The sequence below is a fragment of the Natrix helvetica genome (assembly GCF_964273705.1).
Source record: "Natrix helvetica genome assembly, chromosome: Z".
Classification (NCBI taxonomy): Eukaryota; Metazoa; Chordata; class Lepidosauria; order Squamata; family Natricidae; genus Natrix; species Natrix helvetica.
The window spans coordinates 136,884,171-136,906,972 of NC_138554.1; the positions used below are offsets into that span (position 1 = coordinate 136,884,171).

Below are 22,802 nucleotides of genomic sequence, written 5' to 3' on the forward strand. Positions count from 1 at the left end.
GGAGCTGCAAGAAGTGAACTCTGTAGCATGAAGACCTTCACAGTGTGAAGTCCAGCCCCAGCTCAGCAGTATAGCACAAAGCCACAGATATCACAATCCGGTCCCAGCCACAGTCCTCACCAATCTGCAGTCCACTGACCACTGCCCCAGCTGACCTCTGCCACCACCTTGCTCCTGCTGTTGATGTGGCATGTCCACCTTGGTCCTTGCCGAGGCTGCTGAGCAAATTGGCAAAGATCAGTTAGGACAGGAAGTGTGGTGTGTGTGTCAAAATGTATAAATGGGGGGAGAGAGATGAGTGGGGCAGATAAAGCGGCCCTTTGCGATTTAGTCATGGACAGACTACTAAGCTCCCGAATTTTGTTCACATGACCGCAGGGCTGCTGTCATAGCCATGAATGTTAATAAGTCCGTTCAGCACTGCCTCTGAACAAATGGCCACAAGTCAAAGACTACCTGTAGTTACTAACCTTTTTGTTAAGCCTTTAGTGCAGGAGTATCCAACCTTAGTAACTTCAAGACTTGTGGACTTCTGCTTCCAGAATTCCTCAGCCAGCATGGCTAAATGGGGAATTCTGGGAGTTGAAGTCCAGGGATCTTAAAGTTGCCAAGGTTAGACATCACTGCCTTAGTGAATGAAACCTTTGGGTGTTAGTGTCTCTTAAGACTATACCTCTCATAATTTTCCAAAATAAAACTCTATCTGCTGGTGGTTGTAACTATAATCCAGCTCATTTGAAGGAAATTATCCATATTCTCTCATTCACTATAGTGGTGCAGTCTTGAAGCTGTATTAATTGAAACGGGACAACTGAATAGTGTTTGCCTTTACAAGTTATCAACTTCTTACAAAGTTACAGTTTCAAGAAAAAAAACACAATAGGTAATTGTTTCCCATGAGTCAGTTTAACAAATTTGCATCTTTTTTTTTTGTCTTAGAAGAAAAACGTTTTGTTATTCCCAGCCATATTTCCACAAATAATAAGAGCAAGGAAATAAAAGGGTGGGAAAAGTATATTAATTGTTAGATCTAGTTCATCAAGTTACTTGACATTATTTCTATACAGTGACTTATGATTACATTTGAGTCCCAAATATCTGTTGCTAAGTGAATTGTGCCCCATTTTACAACCTTTGCCACTTTGTTAAGTAAATCACTGCAATTGTTAAGTTAGTAATATGTGAACGTTAAGTGAATCTGGCTTCCTCATTGACTTTGCTTGCTAGAAGGTCACAAATGGTTATACATGGAAATCTAATCCCAGGACAAGCGTCATAACTGAACCAGTTGGCAACCATTCTGAATTTTGATCGCATGTTTGTGGTGATACTGTAGATGTCATAACTCTGAAAAGTAGTCATAAGTCACTTTTTTCAGTGCCGTCCCAAGTGTCCGAATTTTTATCAACCTAGAGGATGCTGTAGTGGTGATAAGTGTGAAAAATGGTCATAGGTTGTGGTGGTGCAGTGATTAGAATGCAGTATTGCAGTCTGACTCTGCCCACTGCCTGGAGTTCGATCATGACAGGCTCAAGGTTGACTCAGCCTTCCTCCTTTCTGAGTTCAGTAAAATGAGGACCCAGATTGTTGGGGGTATGTATATGCTAACTCTGTAAACCTTATAGAGTGCTATAAAGCACTACGAAGCAGTATATAAGTCTTAGTGCTATGTCCTCTTTTTCAGTGCTATTGTAACTTCAAATGGTCACTTAATGAATAGTTGTAACTTGAGGATTCCCTGTAGTTGGCAATTTGTAGAGAAGAGAATGAATTAATTTAAATCACAATCCTAATTTAAATACCAGTAAAGCCAACAACAATTGGTGTTTTTAGGTGAAAGACAAACCCTTGGCTCGCATTCTGAGAAGATCTTAAATATTTACCTAGAGAAAAAAAAATACTTAATGCTTCTGTTTAATGATAACAAAAGTCCTGACATGGAATTTAATGAGATGTTCACATGAGCGCTTCCATTTTTCTTAGGAATTATTCAGTCAAAGACTTGCCGAAATCTGCATTATTCTTATCCTATTGGAGCAAAATGAAAAATTCCTTATTTTACAATCACAGTTGAATAGCTAGGACTCACAAGATATTGTTTTACAGTCAGATCAATTCTTTAATTACATGAAGTTCTTTTCGAGCAGAACAAACTACATAAGCTCAACTTCTTAGCAAGTTTTAACTTTGAAGTATTTGTAGTTAATGCCTTACTTTATTATTGGAGCAGCTGTGTTGTATAAAAGACAAAGGTGAACAAAAAGCACTTAAATTTGTCTCCAAATCTTTTGATTATCAGGCCTCTTTTGTCACTTACTTGCTTCTTCATTTTGAATTGAAACATAGGCTGAAACTTCTATTTTTTTTCAGCCTCTTTGTGGAAGTTTGCAATTGAAAAACTTCAGAAGTTTAAAATGCTTGAGTTCAGAAATAGTGGAGAGGAAAATATGCTCTACGCAAGGCAATGATATTCAGTATTCTTGAATTTAAAAACACTTTAAAATAGTGTTTTCCAGGAGCAGCATTGCTCAGCCAGGCACAAAAACCTACATCACACAATATTCAAATTGCAATAAAATGCCAGGTTGAGACTAAGCAGTTTTGTAGATCTGTGAAGGAGGTGTATAACCCCCCATTTTCATGTCTCATCCAGATTATTCATTGTTTTAATTTAAGAGAGAAAATAAAAGTCAGATTCACACAAGTGGAAGCAGGAAGCCTCCCTGCCCGCCTACATTCAAAGTGTAAGGAAATGCAGACAAGCTTCCATTTCTGACCATCATTGTGGAGCAGAACTTCAGTTACGGTAAAGCTCTTTGGAGAGCTGAAGAAGCTTCTTGGGTGAGAGGCGAAACGTCTTCAAAGGAAAAACAGAAAGTCCGGTTGCCTTTTGAAAAAGCACCTTTGGGTTCAGATAAGCAATGCAGTTGTTGGTGGTTGTTGTTGTTATTTTTCTGCAGCAGTGGTTAAGTGAACCATGCTATCATTAAGCAAATTTGGGTTACGCTGTTGTCTTTGCTAGTGGGAAGATCCTTGGGAAGGTTATAAATGGTGATCACATGACCCCGGGACTCCGCAACTGCCATAAATACATGCGGGTTGCCAGGTGCCTGGATTTTGATCACATAACTGCAGGAATGCTGCAATGTTCGTAAGACTGGTTATACGTAATGTTTTTTAGCGCCATCGTAACTTCGAAGAATCGCTAAACAAATGGTCATAAGCCGAGGACTAGTATTGGAAAATGGTTTGCAAAATAATGAACTTCCTTCCGGTCCTGCAGGATGCTCCTTTACAAGCTCTGAATTGGGAAGTCAGCTGTAATGCTGCAGATGGAGTGATAGTTGAATTCAAAATGTGGTCACATCGATCATAATAGAGCTGGAAGGGACTTTGGAGGTCTTCTAGTCCAACCCCCTTCTCAAGTAGGAGATCCTAGACCATTTCAGACATGTGGCTACCCAGTCTTTTCTTTAAAACCTCCAATGATGACGCACCAACAACTTCTGAAGGCAAACTGTTCGGCTGGTTAATTGTTCTCACTGTTAAGAAGTTTCTCCTTCGTTCCAGGTTGTTTCTCTCCTTAATTAGTTTCCATCCATTGTTTCTTGTCTGGCCTTCAGTGCTTTGGATAATAAGTTGACTCCCTCTTCTTTGTGGCCGTCCCTCAAATATTGGAAGACTGCTGTCCTGTCACTCCTAGTATTCCTTTTCTCTAGACTGCCCCTACAAGTGGTGGGTTGCAGGCGGTACGCCCCGGTATGGGCGTACCGCAACCTACCCGGAGCACCAAGTACCGTTCTCCTGGAGCGTTGCGGAGGCTTGCGGAAGCGTCATTTGATGCTACAACACATGCGTGCGGGCCTGTGGGTAACTCTGGGGCCGTTCCAACCGTACCGGTTGGAACGGAATCCAGAACCCATCACTGGGCCCTACCCAGTTCCTGCAACCATTCTTCATATGTTTTAGTCTCCAGGCCTTTAATCGTCTTAGTTGCTCTTCTCTGCACTTTTTCCAAAGTCTCAACATCTTTTTCGTAATGTAGTGACCAAAACGATGCAGTATTCCAGGTGTGGTCTTACTAAGGCTTTATAAAACAGTACTAATACTTTACGTGATTTTGATTCTATGCCTCTGTTTATACAACCAAGGATTGTATTAGCATCTTTGGCTGCTGCCACGCACTGCTGGCTCATATTTAAGTGGTCTCCCAGTGGCAGTGGAAATGCCTCCTTCACCTTTTTCAAATTCCATTACAGAAGTCATTTCCCATAGGAAACGGGCAGAGAATGCACAATGTTTGAAGAAACTCCAGTCGTAATGCTCTCTTTTTGGATCACAGACTAATTACAACTATTATTTAGATTCTTACTGCAATGAATTAGGTTTTCCCCCCCATTGTCCTGAAAAGACCTTTTGATCACACATTTCTGACAAACCTTAAAATGTGTTTGCTAGCAAATTTGTTTTTGTTTTTGTTTTTAACAGCTACCTTTCATGTTTATACTAGTACTTTCTCAAAGGCCCTGTCCAAATGGATCTAAATAAAACATTGTTATATTGTTTGCTGTAGGAGCAGATGGTTCTTATTTCTGTGGATACACAGCCTGATGAATCCTTTATACCTTAGCGTAAAATATGGATGTGATGTGTGCAGTTGTTTGCTGCAATAAAAACAATATGGCTTAACAAATCCCATTACATGGAATACTATTTTATTCTCTGGCATACCATTTCATTCATACACTGCATGTTCTCTGGAAATATTGAACATCACAAGATGGAATTAATTTACTTGCTTACAAATAGAGCTAGCAAATTTACAGAAGACCTGTTTTCAGATTAAAACCCAGGTAAGTCCTCCATTTATGACTGTAATGGGGCCTGCTTATTACGGTTGTAAGTCATGATAGTCATAATGTGGGTCATCCACATGACCAGATTTTGTTACCTTTGTTTGCAGGGGTTGTTAAGTGAATACCGTGGTCATTAGGAGAATCCAAGAGAAGTAAATGCTGGTTTTGGACAAAAATATAAATCATGATCACTGCAAACGGCCATAAACATGGGCCAGTTGTTAAGCACCCCAAATGTGGTCAAGTGACGGGGGGAGGGCGTGAAACCATATTGGAACTTTGAAATTGGATCATAAGTACTTTTGGGGGCGTCCATTAGAACTTTGAACGGTCGCTAAGCAATCAGTCATAAGTCGAGGACTACTTGTATAGTAATTTGCTAGAAATAATAGAGTTTCTTTTTAAAAAGTCAATGCTATAACGTTAGAGTTGTCTCTCTGTGTTCTGTGTGAAACAACAGGCATTTTTTTTTAAAAGTCCATTTACAACGCAATATTTCATTTCTTTACAGTGTCCCAATGTAATCTCAGTTTGAAAAAGCAGAGAAGCAGAAGCATCTTTAGCACTTTATTCTGCTGCTTTCGTAACTACAATGTTGAGTCTCCATCTCCTAACAGCACCACTATCCTTCCTCCATTGGTGGAAGAAAATGGCGGGCTTCAAAAGGTAAGGTTTTTTTTAAATAGGGTGAGGTTTTTTTTGGGGGGGGGGAAAGGTGGAGCCTCATAAGAGTAAATCCGCAATTATAAATCGCCACCTAGTTCAGATATGGCACCGAACCCTTATTGAAAATCATTGAAAACAAGACTAATTCTTTTCTTCTTGATGGCCTTAAATAACTAAATCTGAAAAATGGTCAAAGCCTCGTTTAAAGAGTTGGCATAGTGTATCCTTTTCTGAAAACACTTTCCATGGATCTAGTTATGTAAGACAGCATGCCACCCCCAAATCTTCTGTTTATTGTTAACTAGTGCTGATAACCTGGCTTTGCCCGGGTATTTACTTATTTATAGGGGGAAGATGTCCAGACCAAACGTAATTTCTACTGTTGGATTTTCCCCCTTACCAGAGGGAGCCCCCTTGTGGAGTACTGTGAAGTCATTACCATGGCAACTCCACAACGCTGTACAGTAGAAGCCATTTTACGGCAGTACGGTAGAATCCATTTTAAGGCACAACAGACTATATCTTAATAGAAGACCCCCCCCCAGGGTTGTTAGGGGTGTCTTACCCCCCCCCCCCCCAGTATTCTTCTCCAGAGGGTAAGTCATCTGTGTACCAAGTGTGGTTGAAATTGCTCCAGGCTTTCTAGAGTTATGCTGCAACATACCACCCACGCACACGCGCACACGCACACACACACACACACACACACAGCCATTTTAGCCATATATAAAGACAAGATGTTGGAATTTCAATGACAATTATCTGGAGGACGCAGAAGGCACTTTTTCAGTTGAGTTTTAAGCTTGGCATAAAATGAAAATGCCACTGGTCACTCCTTTGGATGACTTTTGCCAGCTTCTGAGTTAAATTGTAAGCCCCTCAATGGTGCCACTTCATCTCCTATTGGTGTTTGATCCTATCATGGTATCTTTCTCAAATTTGGATTTGCATTTTTACAGTGGTTCCACTACTTGGATTGTACCAGCGGTGGTGGTGGGTAGAAGACCTGCCCTATGAATGCCCCTTCGTGTGGTCCATTGTTCCATCATTCCTACTTTTGTAATACTTCCATGAAACCTCTGGGAGAAATTGTCTGTCCATCTGTTTTTCTGGGTATTCCAATTCCTGACTCTGGTTACAATAGCAATTTCTCTGAAGGGCCAAATCCACAGCTCGAGAATTTTTTTGGATTGACAGCTATACTATATTTGCCATAAATGTCATCGCTAGGGCATGTATAGGGCATAACTATATGTCTATGGAGATTCTCAGTCATCCAGGTCACGGCTGTCCCACAGGTGCTTTTTCAAGAGGCAACTTCGTTTTTCCTTGAAGATGTTTTGCTTCTCATCCAAGAAGCTTCTTCAGTTCTGATCGAATGGTGGAGGACGAAATTGACCTCAACAACTCTCAGAGAGAGTATTAATGACTAGAAAACTTCAAGGAATACAAGTCCTTTCATCCTCTACCATTCAGTCAGAACTAAATAAGCTTCTTGGATGAGAAGTGAAATGTCTTCAAGAAAAAACAAAGGAAGTCCAGTTGCCTTTTGAAAAAAGCACCTTTGGGTATGCTATCTATGACCCTATCTGCAGCAGGAAGTCCTAACTCATTCCTTCCTCACTGCTAGGTTAGACTACTGTAGCACAGGGGTTGTTCTTGAAAACTATGTAGAAATTTGCACTTGGTGCAAAGCACAGCTTTCCACATACTAATGGGTAAGAGCTGTTCCAGTTTTATTACACTTGTATTGTGGGTGCTGTATTAACTTCCGATAGATTTCCATGTATAATTTAAAGTGCTGGGTTTAGCCTTTAAGGCCCTAAGTACCTTCCAGGTACCTTCTGGATTGCTTTCTCCAAGTAGAACTGACCCTTATCTCAGATAAAGATATTTAGTGTTTCCCATTGAAAATAACAATGACCCTCCCAAAATGACCCATATCTCTCTCATGTATCTCATCCTGTGGAACAACATACCCCCAGAAACCTTGTTGCTACTTCTGCTAGGCTTCTTCCAGAAGGTGGCTAAGAGAATCTCACCAAAGGACTTCAAGTTACACTATAATTTGCTGCCATATATATTAAAGTTATTATTTTATTATCCTGCCGAGATTGGTTGCTTTATTAATTTTAAGTGGAAATTGGTTTTATTTCTATTGTAAGGTAGATTGATTCAGTGGTACATAAAGATAATCACTATATGTTTAACCTATCTGTATCTGGCTATTAAAATAAGCAGTCATCACTTCACTTTGAAATATGTAATTGGTTCTCCCTGAATTCAATAATATATTGTTGTACTAATGTATTAAATCATGCAAGTAAAATCTATTGATTTGAAATACGAGGAATGGCTGCAGTGAATGTTCCCTTAAGTATGACTATAACTGGATATTTAAATCCTATTTAAGTTACTTTGTGATAAGATGGGCAGCCAATAAATTGGATAAATTAATAAAATAAAAAATCAAACTTAGTACTGAATCTAAGGAAAGCTTAAAGTTTCATTGCTAATTACAATAAAGAATTATAAATATTGTCCTGGTATTGATATCGTGCTGAATAAACAGCAGAGCAAAACTGTTCAGCATGGCAATACCACCACATCAAAGCTGGGGGGAAAAAAGCCTTGTGTCTCTTTTTTGCAATATCCTTTGAAAATATAAAAATTTCTAGTAACAATTCCTTTGCAGTTCCTTGATAATTTCTGTTGACACAGTATTTACTTCTCTTAATTTAACCAATTTCTCAGATTCTTTTTCGAGTTTGAGTTGGAACGTCTTTGTTTATTAAATCTGACATGTCGGTTTATTTTTTATGTTCTACTGTTTTGCAATATTACACTCTTACAAACGATTTTTCCCCCCCAGGGTGACCAGATGCAGGTCATTCCCATTCCAAGTGTATGTATTTTTTTATTCTTTTTATGTTCAGTTTCTTTTAATGTTCTTGATTTGGGTTCAGATAGTCTGTATTTGAGTGTGTGTGTGTGTGTGTGTGTGTGCGCGTGTGTGTGTTGCATGCTGACAAGATCTTAGAAATGTGGAACTATAGTATAGCAGGGCACCTCACAAAACCATGTCATAGTATCCACAATCCATAGAAAGCATAAATTCCACTATTGGTTGATTCACTTTCACGAGCTGGCAACACTTGAGTGCATAGTAGATTTTTGTGAAACGACCGTTTTTATCATCTACTCAACAATCTGCCCCCCAAAAGAAAGGGGAATAGGAAATTTTACTTTCTTTTTTTCCCCCTTTTAATCATTGGAGCATGTTTAAAAAGTTAGGTTTTTCATTCCCACTCATTTTTTAAGCGTCACTTCAGACGCGTGACAACTGACTCATATTTATGACGGTTGCAGTGTCCCGGGATCATGTGAGCCCTCTTTTGCGACTTTCTGACAAGCAAAACTCATCTAACAAATGTCTCACTTAAATATAGAAATTTGAGACTCAATTTTGGTCGTAAGTCAAGGACTACCTGTATACAGAATAACTGTAATAAGGGGAATGTGCACTCCGCATCTATGTTTATTAAGGGGATACCTATTCATCACATTTGCCCCAGGAGTTCGAGGTAGCATACAAAAAAATCTTTAATTTTTTTTCTCTACCACCGCAACCACGCAAAGTACTGTGGATTAGGCTGAGAGAGTGTGGGTGGCCCATAATCACAGCAGCTTCTGGGGTTAAAGTGGATTAGAATTTGGATCATACCCAGATCAACCCAGGCTCTTAATCATTACATCATACATCAGCTCTCTGTGTCTTTTAACCTAATATCATTTTAATTCCATCATGTGTAATGTAGCAATTTACGTTTTCATGGATTTCATTCCCCGTACAAAAATGGTCACTCCAGAGAAGAAAAGGCCAGTAACCCTCTTGCAAAATCGTGAGAAAGTCATGGGAAGGTTAGGAAAGTGATGAGTAGATCAGTCAATCAGAATAGAACTGGAAGGGACCTTGGAGGTCTTCTAGTCCAAACCCCTACTCAAGACAAGAATCTTTATACCATTTGAGGCAAGTGGCTGTTCAGTCTCTTCTTAAAAGCTTCCAGTAATGGAGCATTCCGAACTTCTGAAGGCAAATTGTTACATTGATTAATTGTTCTCACTGTCAGGAAATTTCTCCTTAATTCTACATTATTCTTTCCTTGATTAGTTTCCATCCATTGTTTCTTCTCTTGCCTTTTGGTGTTTTGGAAAATAAGATGACTCCCTCTTCTTTATGGCAGCCCTTCAAACACTGGAAGACTTCTATCATGTCACCCCTAGTCCTTCTTGTCATTAAACTAAACATACCTGATTCCTGCAGCTGCTCTTAGGTGTTTTGTCTCCAGGACTTTAATCGTCTTAGTTGCTCTTCTTTGCACATTTTTCAAAGTCTCTACATCTATTTTGTAATGTGGTGACCAAAACTGGACACAGTATTCCAAGTGTGGTCTAATACTTCGTGTGATTTTTGTTTCTATGTCTTTGTTTATACTTCGCATTTGATCAACTGAGCTCCTTTGTGTGTTCCTGTTTTTGTATATTCTCTTTAAAAGTCAATGGCTTTTTACAGGACAAAGAAGCCTGTTATATCCGGCAATGTTTAGGGACTGACAATGATGAGGCGCGAAAACAGAAATAAACTATATTTTTTAGAGAGGTAATACAATACAATACAATAGCAGAGTTGGAAGGGACCTTGGAGGTCTCCTAGTCCAACCCCCTGCCTAGGCAGGAAACCCTATACTGTTTCAGACAGATGCTATCCAACATCTTCTTAAAGACTTCCAGTGTTGGGGCATTCACAACTTCTGGAGGCAACTTCTGTTCCACTGATTAATTGTTCTAACTGTCAGGAAGTTTCTCCTCAGTTCTAAGTTGCTTCTCTCCTTGATTAGTTTCCACCCATTGCTTCTTGTTCTGCCCTCAGGTGCCTTGGAGAATAGCTTGACTCCCTCTTCTTTGTGGCAACCCCTGAGATATTGGAAGACTGCTATCATGTCTCCCCTACTCCTTCTTTCTCTTAAGCTAAACATACCCAGTTCCTGCAACCGTTCTTCATATGTTTTAGCCTCCAGTCCTCTAATCCTCTTTGTTGCTCTTCTCTGCACTCTTTCTAGAGTCTCCACATCTTTTCTACATCGTGGTGACCAGAACTGAATGCAGTATTCCAACTGTGGCCTTACCAAGGCATTATAAAGTGGTATTAATGTGATCTTGATTCTATCCCTCTGTTGATGCAGCCTAGTGTTGGCCTTTTTGGCAGCTGCTGCACACGGCTGGCTCCTGTTTAAATGCTTGTCCACTAGGATTCCAAGATCCCTTTCACAGTTATTACTATTGAGCAAGGTACCACCTATACTGTACCTGTGCATTCCGTTTTTCTTGCCTAAATGTAGAACCTTACTCTTTTCACCATTGTCTTCTAGTCCAAACCTCAGCCTAGGCAGGAAACCCTATACCGTTTCAGACAAATGGCTATCCAAGTCTGCAGTGCCAGTTTATTGCTGGTCAATTCTCCAAGACTACAAATAACAGAACAATAGAGTTGGAAGGGACCTTGGAGGTCTTCTAGTCAATTCCCCTGCTCAGGCAGAAAACCTTATACTATTTCAAACAAGTGACTGTCCAATCTCTTATTAAAAACTTCCAGGGTCGGAACACCCACAAATTCTGGAGGCAAGTTGTTCCACTCTTTAATTGTCCTCACTGTCAGGAACTTTCTCTTTCGTTCTAGGTTGCTTCTTGATTAGTTTCCATCCATTGTTTCTTGTCCTGCCTTCTGGTGCTTTGGAGAACAGCTTGACTGCCTCTTCTTTGTGGCAGCCCCTGAGATATTGGAAAACTGCTATCATGTCTCCCCTAATCCTTCTCTTCATTAAACTAGACAAACCCAGTTCCTGCAACCGTTCTTCATATGTTTTAGCCTCCAGTCCCCTAATCATCTTGGTTGCTCTTCTCTGTACTCTTTCTAGAGTCTCCACATCTTTTTTGTAATATGGTGACCAAAACTGGATGCAGTATTCCAGGCGTGGCCTTACCAAGGCATTATAAACCGGTATTAAACTTCACGTGAGCTTGATTCTATTCTGTTAATGCAGCCTAGAACTATATTAATAGATCCTATAGATACTTTAATTACAGGTAATCCTCGAGTTGTGACCATAACAGAACCTGGCCATCACGGTCATGGTCATAAAACAGGTTAGGTTACGGTTTTCCATCATTTTTTGGAGTGGTTAGGCAAATCCACGGTTCTAAAGGAATCAGTGGTTTTCTACGGGTGGAGTTTTGCTGAAAACCAGAAATAAATGCATTTATGCGTTTGTGATAGTTCTAACAAAATATGTCATAAAACTTGGCTATGTGACTGCAGGATACTGCAAGCAGCAGTAATGTCAGTAATGTCACAAGGCCCTGGGGGCAACTGTGAGAATTTTGAATCTGGGTCATAAGTACCCCCCAAGATAGGTCAGTCAGAACGTTGAAAAATTGCCTTACAACCAGCCATAAGTCAAGGACTACTCCCTAGTCTGTATGTAAAAAATAAAATAAAAGAATGTAGCCGCAACCTAATGATATTGGTGTCCTTGTCAAAATCAGACATGGCCATTTTTTTTAAAGAAATGAATAATTTGATGAGATTATGTATGATATAGGCTGCATAAACAGAGGGATAGAAACAAGATCACGTGAAGTGTTAATGCCACTTTATAATGCCTTGGTAAGGCCACACTTGGAATACAGCATTCAGTTCTGGTCGCCACGATGTAGAAAAGATGTGGAGACTCTAGAAAGAGTGCAGAGAAGAGCAACAAAGATGATTAGGGGACTGGAGACTAAAACATATGAAGAACGGTTGCAGGAACTGAGTATGTCTAGTTTAATAGAAAGAAGGACTAGGGGAGACATGATAGCAGTCTTCCAATATCTCAGGGGCTGCCATAAAGAGAGAAGCAACTTAGCACTGAGGAGAAATTTCCTGATAGTGAGAACAACTGATCAGTGGAATGATTTGCCTCCAGAAGTTGTGAATGCCCCAACACTGGAAGTCTTTAAGAAGATGTTGGATAACCATTTGTCTGAAGTGGTATAGGGTTTCCTGCCTGAGCAGGGGGTTGGACTAGAAGACCTACAAGGTCCCTTCCAACTCTGCTGTTCTGTTCTGTTCTGTTCTATTCTATTCTATATAGGTGCTGCTTTGCCCAGCTACAATCTGTTTAATTCTTGATGATAAAACTGAGTTCCACAAAAGGGTTTTCTTCCACCCCCATCCCCATTCTATGGCTAATATTACCAGCCTATATGATATCAATTTAGAGAATTCCAAATGTGTGGGCATAATATGATTCAGAATATCTCTCTTGGTGGTCCCTCCTCCCCACTTAAAAATATTTTCTTTCTGGGGAATCTGGTGAGTCCAATATCCAGAACCATCTGGGTTCATAAGATTGCTTCATTTGAGCCAGAAGGATTCTTAAAAAAAGAAGAATTGTGAGTTTGCCCACTCCAGTCTTAAAATAAGGAAGCAGGCCAGGACATAAATTACTAAAGTGAAATTCTTGTTTTGTTTTGTGTCCTGTGCATTTAGTTTTTTATTTTTTGTTTTGTTTTCTTGGACATACAGTATGTTGAGCAGAATATATAGGTAGTCTTCGACTTACAACAGTTCATTCACTGACATCCGACACAACGGTACTAAAAACAAGTGACTTATAGCCATTTTCTACACTTATGGCCATTGCAGCATCCCCACGGTCACATGATTTACATTCAGATGCTTGACAACTGACTCACATTTATGACGGTTGTAGTGTCCTAGAATCATGCGATCCCCTTTTAAACCTTCTGACTAGCAAAGCCAATGTAGAAACCCTACTCACTTAACAACCGTGACACTTATTCAGCAACCACAGTGATTCACTTAACAAAAAATATTTCTCAATTAATAACACAAACCTTGGTGCTCAGTTGAGTGCCTGTTACATTTCTGTGTTTTTCTGACATTTGTCAGTCTGTATTTTGTTAACTGGATCTCACATGAGGAAAAATCTGTGACAACTGTCTTGGTTCAGACCTCATTTTTGCTTTGCACTGAATTTATTAATCAGGTGGCTTAGTCTCTGAACCTGCTTGGCCCTCTGCCTGTAAAATTATTGTTTTGTGATTGACCATAACCACACGGAAGCCATTTTGTCAATTTGCTAATAATGCTCTCTCAAATGACCAATTCAGTCAAATTGTGAGGGGGGAAAAATCATCATGAACCTCTGCCTTAGTATTTTAATTATTTAGAATACAAGTCGGCCAGATTTAAAAAGAATGCCTTATCTTGAGACTATTGTGGAAGAGATTTTTGCTCTTCCATTTCAGATCTCTCCCTCTGTTTATCCTAGGGATCTTCCATAGTAGACAGAAATGCTAATTTGAGGGAATACAGGGGTAGTCCTTGACTTACGACGACAACTGAGCTCCAGATTTCTGAGTTAGTTACGAAGTTAATTCTGCCCCGTTTTATGACCTTTCTGTTGTTAAGTGAATCACTGTGATTGTTAAGTTAGTCACACAGTTGTTAAGTGAATCTGGGTTCCACATTGTAAGAAAGGTGATCACTTGACACCCCGTCCCCCCTCAAGGACACTGCAACCGTCATAAACACACATCAGGTGCCAAGCATCTGAATTTTGATCACATGATTATGGGGATGCTGCAGAGGTCGTAAGAGTGAAAAACGGTCATAAGTAACTTTTTTCAGTGCTGTTCTAACGTCTAACATTTCTAAATGAACTGTTGTAAATCGAGGTCTACCTATATCATTGAAATCCTTTATAGTCCAAAAGAAAACGTGGTTCCAGGTATTTGTCTAGCAAGGCATAAATAATTTAATTATGACTATATTAGTTTTCACCAATCTCGTGGAAATTCCTATCATTTTTAAGGTGATCTTCTCTCTCTCTCTCTCTCCGTTTAGCCACCAGCTAAATACCTCTTGCCAGAAATGACAATATCTGATTACGGGAAGAAATGTGTGGTCATTGATCTTGATGAAACATTAGTGCATAGTTCCTTTAAGGTACGTATGCTGTTAATAATATTTCTTACAACTTTCTGATAAATGCAGGCATATCTTCTTTATTTGATGTCCTTTCTAGATCTTAGAATGTCTTTGTTGTCATGGTAACCTAAACTCATGAATGGCCATGATAGTTAGTGGTTGATATATCCATGTATATAAATATCCATAAGACCACCTCAAAACATGTTGCTTTTCCCTTAATCAAATGAAACAAACGCTAATTAAGAATCCAGGCAATATGTGTTAATTTCCAAGGAGGGCGGCAGGAGCAGCTTTGGTTAAGTGGAAAATTTGGGTGTAGTATTAAATATTACATGTACTCGTCTCCTTATTTCCTAAAACAATTGTGCTACTGCCAGTTACAATTCTTATTGAAAAAATACTTTTCTTGAATTAATCTCTTTGTAACGGTATAATATAATTTATGTACCCGATTCACTAACAGTGGACACAGAGTTTAAATAAGTAAGAAAATAGGTTTATTATGGGGGATTAATTTAAATTCGTGTAGTTCTTGCTTATCAACGCTCATTGGGATGAGGAATTCTGTCACTGAGTGGCATGGCCTTAAAATGGAGCAGTTTTGTTAGGCAAATCCCACAGGGTTATATCATCACATAATCAAGGGCCAATTGCAACTTCCTTCCCTATTGATTTTGCTTGTCAGAAGCTGGCAGTGAAGATCGCAAATGGCAGTCACATCACATGACTGCACAACAAAGCATTGTCATAATTTCAAATCAATTGCTAAGCATCTGAATTGCGATCATATGACTTCAGGGGAACTGCAGTGGCCACAACTATGAGGACTGGTTGTCCTGGTAGAGAAGGGGAACAGAAATGATTAATAGACTGGAGGCTAAAACATACAAAGAACAGTTGCTGGAACTGGGTCTGTCTAGTTTAATGAAAAGAAGGACCAGGGGAGACATGATAGCAGTCTTGCAATATCTCAGGGGTTGCCCCAAAGAAGAGGGAGTCAAGCTATTCTCCAAAGCACCTGAGGGTAGAACAAGAAGCAACAGATGGAAACTAATCAAGGAGAGAAGCAACTTAGAACTGAGGAGAAATTTCCTGACAGTTAGAACAATTAACCAGTGGAACAACCTGCCACCATAAGTTGTGGGTGCTCCATCAATGGAGGTTTTTAAAAATAGATTAGACAACCACTTGTCTGAATGGTATAGGGTTTCCTGCCTGAGCAGGGGTTTAGACTAGAAGATCTCCAAGGTCCCTTCCAACTCTTGCTATTCTGTTAAATCCCCTCTCATTCAGTGCTGTTATAATTTTGAACACTAAATAAATGGAGGACTACCTGTATCGCAGGATATTAAGTTGCCAAAATGCAAATCCTTTCAATTATGGCTTTTATGCCAGTGAAAAGCAGTATGCTCCCTCCCCCCCACCCCAATTTAAATTTTATGACTGTCTGCAATCTTTGGTAATTCATATCATCACAGCTTATTGTATATCATACTGATAACATAGTTTCCCATCCCGGTTAGTATTGTTAAATGTGGATTATTCATATATGGGCTGGGTTATGCACCTCAAGCAAGGCTGTTCAGAAACAGCTTTAAGGCCTGGTCTTCCATTGAGATATATATTTGGTCCAGTGGCTAAGGCACTGGGCTAGAAAATGGGAGATTGGGAGTTCTAGTCCCGCCTTAAGTATGAAGGCTAGTTGGGTGACTTTGGACCAATCAAGATGGCGAGTTCTTAGCCATGAAGTCCTACTGAGTGACTTTGGGCCAGAGGTGAAATGCCCTGAAGTCTGCTACCAGTACACTTTGCACGCATGCGCACCGCTAAGAAGCCTTTTCTGAGACTGCAAAGGTAAGTAGAACAGCGAGAGGCGGGGGGAAACAGCTGTGCCGCGCAATTCAGATTCTCTAGAATCTAATTTGCTAATCTTCAGATTCTAGCTAATATAAATCACGCGGCACAGATGATTGTCGCACAGCTGATCATCGGAACCTTTTTAAAAACTTTTTTAAAACTTTAAACTTTTTTTAAGCATTTTTTTTTTACTAAAATGCTTTAAAAGTTTTTTAAAAAGTTCTGACGATCAGTTGTGCCGCACAATTGTCAGAACTATTTTAAAACTTTTTGAAACATTTTTTTACTACCGGTTCAGGCGAACCGGTAGCATTTCACCCCTGCTTTGGGCCAATCATTCTTTCCCATCCCAGCCCACCCCAAAGGATTGTTACTATGAGGAAAAGAGAAGGAAGAAGGTGTGTTGGATATGTTTGCTACTTTGAGTTATTTGCAAACACAATAAGGGCAGGATACAACTAAGTAAAAGAGATATTTTTTTCAGACTTTGGATAGTAAAACAACATGTCAATAAGAGAACCGGAAACATTTTAGGTTTCTCTTTTCTTCCGTCCCCTCGGGTTCTTACTTCTTAAGTTAAGGAAAAATTTGAAAATGGCATTCTCCTGTTATATTCTCAAATGTGTTGCAAACCATTCTTGCTGCATTGGGTTGTATGCAAATACAGGTAGTCCTCGACTTACAACAGTTCGTTTATTGACCGTTCAAAGTTACAGCAGCACTGACAAGTGACTTACGACCGTTTTTCACACTTAACGACCATCGCAGCTTCCCCACGGTCACGTGATCAAAATTCAGAAGCTTGGCAACTGGTTCCTATGTATGATGGTCTCAGTGATCTCATTTTGCGACCTTCTGACAAGCAAAGTCAATGAGGGGAGCCAGATTCACTTAACAACCGTTTTACTGACTTAGCAACTGCACTGATTCTCTTAACAACCGTGACAAGAAAGATTGCAAAATGGGCAAAACTCACTTTAACAACTGTCTCGCTTAGCAACAGAAATTCTGGGCTCAATTGTGGTCGTAAGTCAAGGGCTCCTTGTGCCAGCCTGGCATTGCATTCTAGACTCACCATCTTTTTTTAACAGATGAATGTCAGAGTTGTTAAAAAAATCCTCCTGTGGGGAAAAGGGTTGCATTCTCCTTTAAAACTCGGGGGGGGGGGGGAACCTTTTGAGATGGTTTCCAGAATATCCTTGTGCTCTTGTAGAAAAGGAACACATTCAGTCAAAGGCTGCCTCTCCGCCATCTGCTTTTTCTCTGGACAAGTCCCAGGAACAGTTGATGCAATCTGCTTTTTTTCCTGGTAGTGTTGCCAGTGAGGGCTGCTGCTCCGAATTCCCTTTTTGAAAAGGGAAAGGAATCCTTGGCAGATATTATTATTTTTTTTATTTTAAAAAGACATTAACCCCAAAGAGATCCATTAGCTCAAATTGAACTGCTAGAGCAGGGGTGTCCAAACTTGGGAACTTTAAGACTTGTGGACTTCAACTCCCAGAATTCCCCAGCCAGCTGGCTGGGGAATTCTGGGAGTTGAAGTCCACAAGTCTTAAAGTTCCCAAGTTTGGACACCCCTGTGCCAGAGGCTGGAGTCTTTCTTTTAACACCAGGATTTCCTATAGCAAAGAATCGTTTTTTTCCTAGTAACTAATTCTGTTGGGAGTGTAACAGGTATGAGATATGCCTTTTCTCAATTTATTCAGGACGGGGCGGGGGGAATCTCCCTTTGGCTTGAAAATAAGGTACAGTCTGCTCCACCTTTTAATAACTTTGTGGGTTTTTTAAAAAAAAGAATACTTTGTCAGCTGTTACACCTATATTAAGGGAAGCGGTGGCTCAATGGCTAAGACGCTGAGCTTGTCGATCGGAAAGGTCAGCAGTTCGGCAGTTCCAGCCCCGAGCACTGCATAACGGAGTGAGCTCCTGCGACTTGTCCCAGCTTCTGCCAACCTAGCAGTTTGAAAGCACATGAAAAATGCAAGTAGAAAAATAGGAATCACCTTTGGTGGGAAGGGAACAGCGTTCCATGCGCCTTCGGCCTTTAGTGATGCCGGCCACATGACTACGGAGACGTCTTTGGACAATGTTGACTCTGGCTTTGAAACAGATGAGCACCGCCCCCTAGAGTCAGGAACAACTAGCACATACATGCGAGGATTACTTTTAGTACAAGTACATTTTAACAAAACTTCGGAATGCCTCCCTTCAACATATGAATAGGATAATCCCAGTCTTTTTGGTAAGTGTAAAAGAGCCTATCTCTGCCAGTTGTAACCAGAAGTATGCAGGTTAATGCCACCTGGGCTGTCTTGCGATTTTGTTAAGTTTCTCCAGACTCTGCAGACTACAAATAATTCTTTTTTTAAAAAAATCATTTTGTTCTCACTTTTCTAGCCAATTAGCAATGCTGATTTCATTGTTCCCGTTGAAATTGATGGAACTATACATCAGGTAAGAAGTACTACTTGCATTTTTATATGGAGGTGGCAAATTGCTTTGCACCTGTCTACCATGGTCAGATTAGCTTGGCAGAGGATGAAATTTTGGAGTTAACAGACAGGTTAAAATTAGTGAGATTGGGAGATTGCAGAGTTTCAATTTGAAAGCTATTTCAGTTTAAACTAGCAATAAGATGGTAAAAAGTGTTACTTTAAGCAGTAACAATAATTGGTTCAACACATAAGGATATTTTGCTGCCTAGTCTTCTTGTCATAGTCTTATCCAGATAACTTACCTGCTGACCATGATATTTCCGGAGGTTCAGATGTCAGTCCTAGGTGCTAAAAGTCCAGTTTTTCAAATGCATCTAAAAAGGGTGAATTCATATACAGGTAGTCTTTGACTTACAACAGTTCATTTAGCGGCCGTTCAAAGCGGCCCTAAATAAAAAAAATTGTGACCATTTTTTGCATTTTTAACCTAGATTCACTTCATAACCGTTTTACTAACTTAAAAACTGTAGTGATTCACTTAACAACTGTGGCAAGAAAGGTTGTAAAATGGAGCAAAATTCACTTAACAAATATTTTATTGAGTAACAAAAATTTTAGACTCAATTGTGGTTGTAAGTTGAGGACTGCCTGTTTGGCTTTCTGACAGCCTTCTGAAGTAAAGGAAAATTATGGATTTCAGTTCAGTTCAAAAACCTGCTTTCCTTCTTGCTCCATTAAATATTTTTCGGTGGTACAATCCAAAATTCTTAGCCCTTTTTTCAGCAATCATGATGGGTGCCTTTAAATAGAGGGTCAAAGATGGCTCATGATTTTTTAAAAAATCAAAATTCGGTGCCAAGAGCATAGTATCTATTAAACTAGTCTTTTCAACTGTATGAGAAATAAAAGAAAATATTAGCTTCCTCGAGGACAATACATTGAATACATTTAGATACCATTAAAAATTAAAAAGTGCTTTGAGATTCTAATTTGGAGCAAGGAGTATATTTAAGATAATAAACTATATCCTAGAAGAGAAATAGAATAGAATGAATGAGCTGGAAGGGACCATGGAGGCCTTCTAGTCCAGCCCCCTGCTTAAGCAGGAGAAATTACTAGTTTCATTACTTGAGGTTGAATGAGAGTTGCACTTATTTAAACATGCAAATACATATATGTATTATTTAACATTTAATATAGATGTTGAAAAAAAGAAAATATAAGGTAATCCTCAACTTATTACCCTTTAATGACAGTTCAAAGTTCCAACAGCCACCAAAAAAAAAACAACAGTCATTCATGACCTGAGTTTGCACTTGCAACCATCACAAACCGCCTCACAACTGCCATGTGATCTCAATTGGGGCACTTGGCAACTGGTTCGCAATTACAACCAGTTGTAGCATCCTGCAATCATGTGAGGCTTTGTTTCCAGCAAAATACACCCAAGGGAAAAAAAAAAACATTTTGGAGAATCTGAATTCGCTTAACCACTGTCGTAAAATTGGACCTGGCCCCATGGTTACTGAAAGGACTGCAACAGCTTATGAAGGAAAGAAGTCCTCCACTTACGATCAAAATTGAGCCCAAAATTTCTGTTGTTAAGCGAGACATTTGTTAGGTGAGTTTTGCCCCATTTTACAACCTTTCTTGCCCTAGTTGTTAAGTGAATCACTGCAGTTGTTAAGTAAATCTGGTTTCCCCATTGACTTTGCTTGTCAGAAGGTCGCAAAAGGCAATCACATAACCCCTGGACACTCTGAATGTCATAAGTATGAACCAATGGCCGAGCGTCCAAATTTTGATCACATGATTATGGGTTGCTGCAAAGGTTGTAACTGTGAAAAACTGTCATAAGTTACCTTCTTCAGTGCCGTTGTAACATTGAATGGTCACTAAATGAACTGCTGTAAGTTGAGGACTTATCTGTACTTACAAACTGTTTAACTTTTTTTCCCATTTAGAAATGGCTGCGAGTGTGTGTAAAACTATGATAAACTGTGGACAGTTGTGCGTGGTTTTAATAGGCGATGATGTTTTGCATCTAATATGTTCTTTTTCTAAAGGACAACCTTCTTGGCCTGCCTTTCCAGGAGGGGCTGTGGCCTGGTTCAAGTAATCCAGGATAGGCTGTATGCAATGTTAATGGCCTATCCTAGAGTACTTGCACTGGGACGTAGCTACAACGCGATGAAGAAGATGCTGGGAAGTCCCAGGTCCACATGTCTCCTTCGCACTTTTCTAAAAAGAAGGCCTGCAACAAAAGATGTACCTCAAGAGTAGATTACCTCCAGTTTAAAAAGCCAATTAAACACATACAAAACCAAACTACAAGCTGATACAATACTGTCTCTCTCTTGCACTGTACAATTTAGTGACAATAAAATTTTTTCCTTCCCTTCCATCTTCTCCTCTCCTCTTCTTTTCTTCCATTCCATTCTATTCTATTCTTCTATTTCTCTCCTCTCCTCTCCTCTCTTCTCCTCTCCTCTCATTCCATTCCATTCTATTCTTCTATTTCTCTCCTCTCCTCTCCTCTCATTCCATTCCATTCTATTCTATTCTTCTATTCCTCTCCTCTCCTCTCATTCCATTCCATTATATTCTATTCTTCTATTCCTCTCCTCTCCTCTCATTCCATTCCATTATATTCTATTCTTCTATTTCTCTCCTCTCCTGTCCTCTCCCCTCTCCTCTCCTCTCCTCCCATTCCATTCTATTCTTCTATTTCTCTCCTCTCCTCTCCACCTCTCCTCTCATTCCATTCCATTCCATTATATTCTATTCTTCTATTTCTATTCTCTCCTCTCCTCTCCTCATTCCATTCCATTCTATTCTTCTATTTCTCTCCTCTCCTCTCCTCTCCACCTCTCCTCTCATTCCATTCCATTATATTCTATTCTTCTATTTCTCCCCTCTCCTCTCCTCTCCTCCCATTCCATTCTATTCTTCTATTTCTCTCCTCTCCACCTCTCCTCTCATTCCATTCCATTATATTCTATTCTTCTATTTCTCTCCTCTCCCCTCTCCTCTCCTCTCCTCTCCTCCCATTCCATTCTATTCTTCTATTTCTCTCCTCTCCTCTCCACCTCCTCTCATTCCATTCCATTATATTCTATTCTTCTATTTCTATTCTCTCTTCTCTTCTCCTCTCCTCATTCCATTCTATTCTATTCTTCTATTTCTCTCCTCATTCCATTCCATTCCATTATATTCTATTCTTCTATTTCTATTCTCTCTTCTCTTCTCCTCTCCTCATTCCATTCTATTCTATTCTTCTATTTCTCTCCTCATTCCATTCCATTCCATTATATTCTTTTCTTCTATTTCTAGACTATTCCATCTCGGCCTTGACTCAGTACAGGTAGCCCTCAACTTACAACCATTTGTTTAGTGACTGTTTGAAGTTACACCAGCACCAAGAGATGTGACATGACTTTTTCTTACTTACGCCTGTTACAACATCCCCAGGGTCGCGTGATCAAAATTCAGACGCTTCACAACTGATGTGTTTATGACAGTTGCAGTGTAATGTGATTATCATTTGTAAACTTCCCAACCACTTCCAACAAGCAGAGTTCAGTGCAGAAGCTGGATTTGCTAAATCGCCGTTGGATTCACGTAACAACTGCGGCAAAAAAAAAAGCCTTAAAATGGGGCAAAAGTCACTTAACCAACTGCCTTGCTCAGAAACAAAAACTTTGAGCTCAGTTGAGGTTGTAAGTCGAGGACAAGCTGTATATTTCTATGTTCAATAACAATGTGGCTGGAATAACATTTCTTGAGTTAGTATGGATAGGTTTTATTGCATTAGCTATAATTATTTACAGAAGTATCTTAGCTACAATCCTATCTTTAGCTTTACTGGTAAAAGTCATGAAAATCCACTCCATTCACAAAGCCGGGATTTCACCATTTTGAAAACGAAAC

At 39.7% G+C, this 22,802-nt stretch overlaps 1 protein-coding gene across 2 annotated transcripts in view; it reads left to right on the plus strand.

The window, feature by feature from the left end:
• Nucleotides 1-22,802, plus strand: part of CTDSPL (CTD small phosphatase like) — a 73,006-nt gene that overhangs the window by 38,772 nt on the left and 11,432 nt on the right. The window contains exons 2-5 of one of the 2 annotated variants that reach the window (XM_081971700.1): nt 5,368-5,522; nt 8,395-8,427; nt 14,494-14,595; nt 18,835-18,891. In XM_081971700.1, coding sequence (XP_081827826.1) covers nt 5,368-5,522; nt 8,395-8,427; nt 14,494-14,595; nt 18,835-18,891 — 347 coding nt within the window. The remainder of the gene's footprint in view (nt 1-5,367; nt 5,523-8,394; nt 8,428-14,493; nt 14,596-18,834; nt 18,892-22,802) is intronic. The other variant, XM_081971701.1, reaches the window with a different exon arrangement.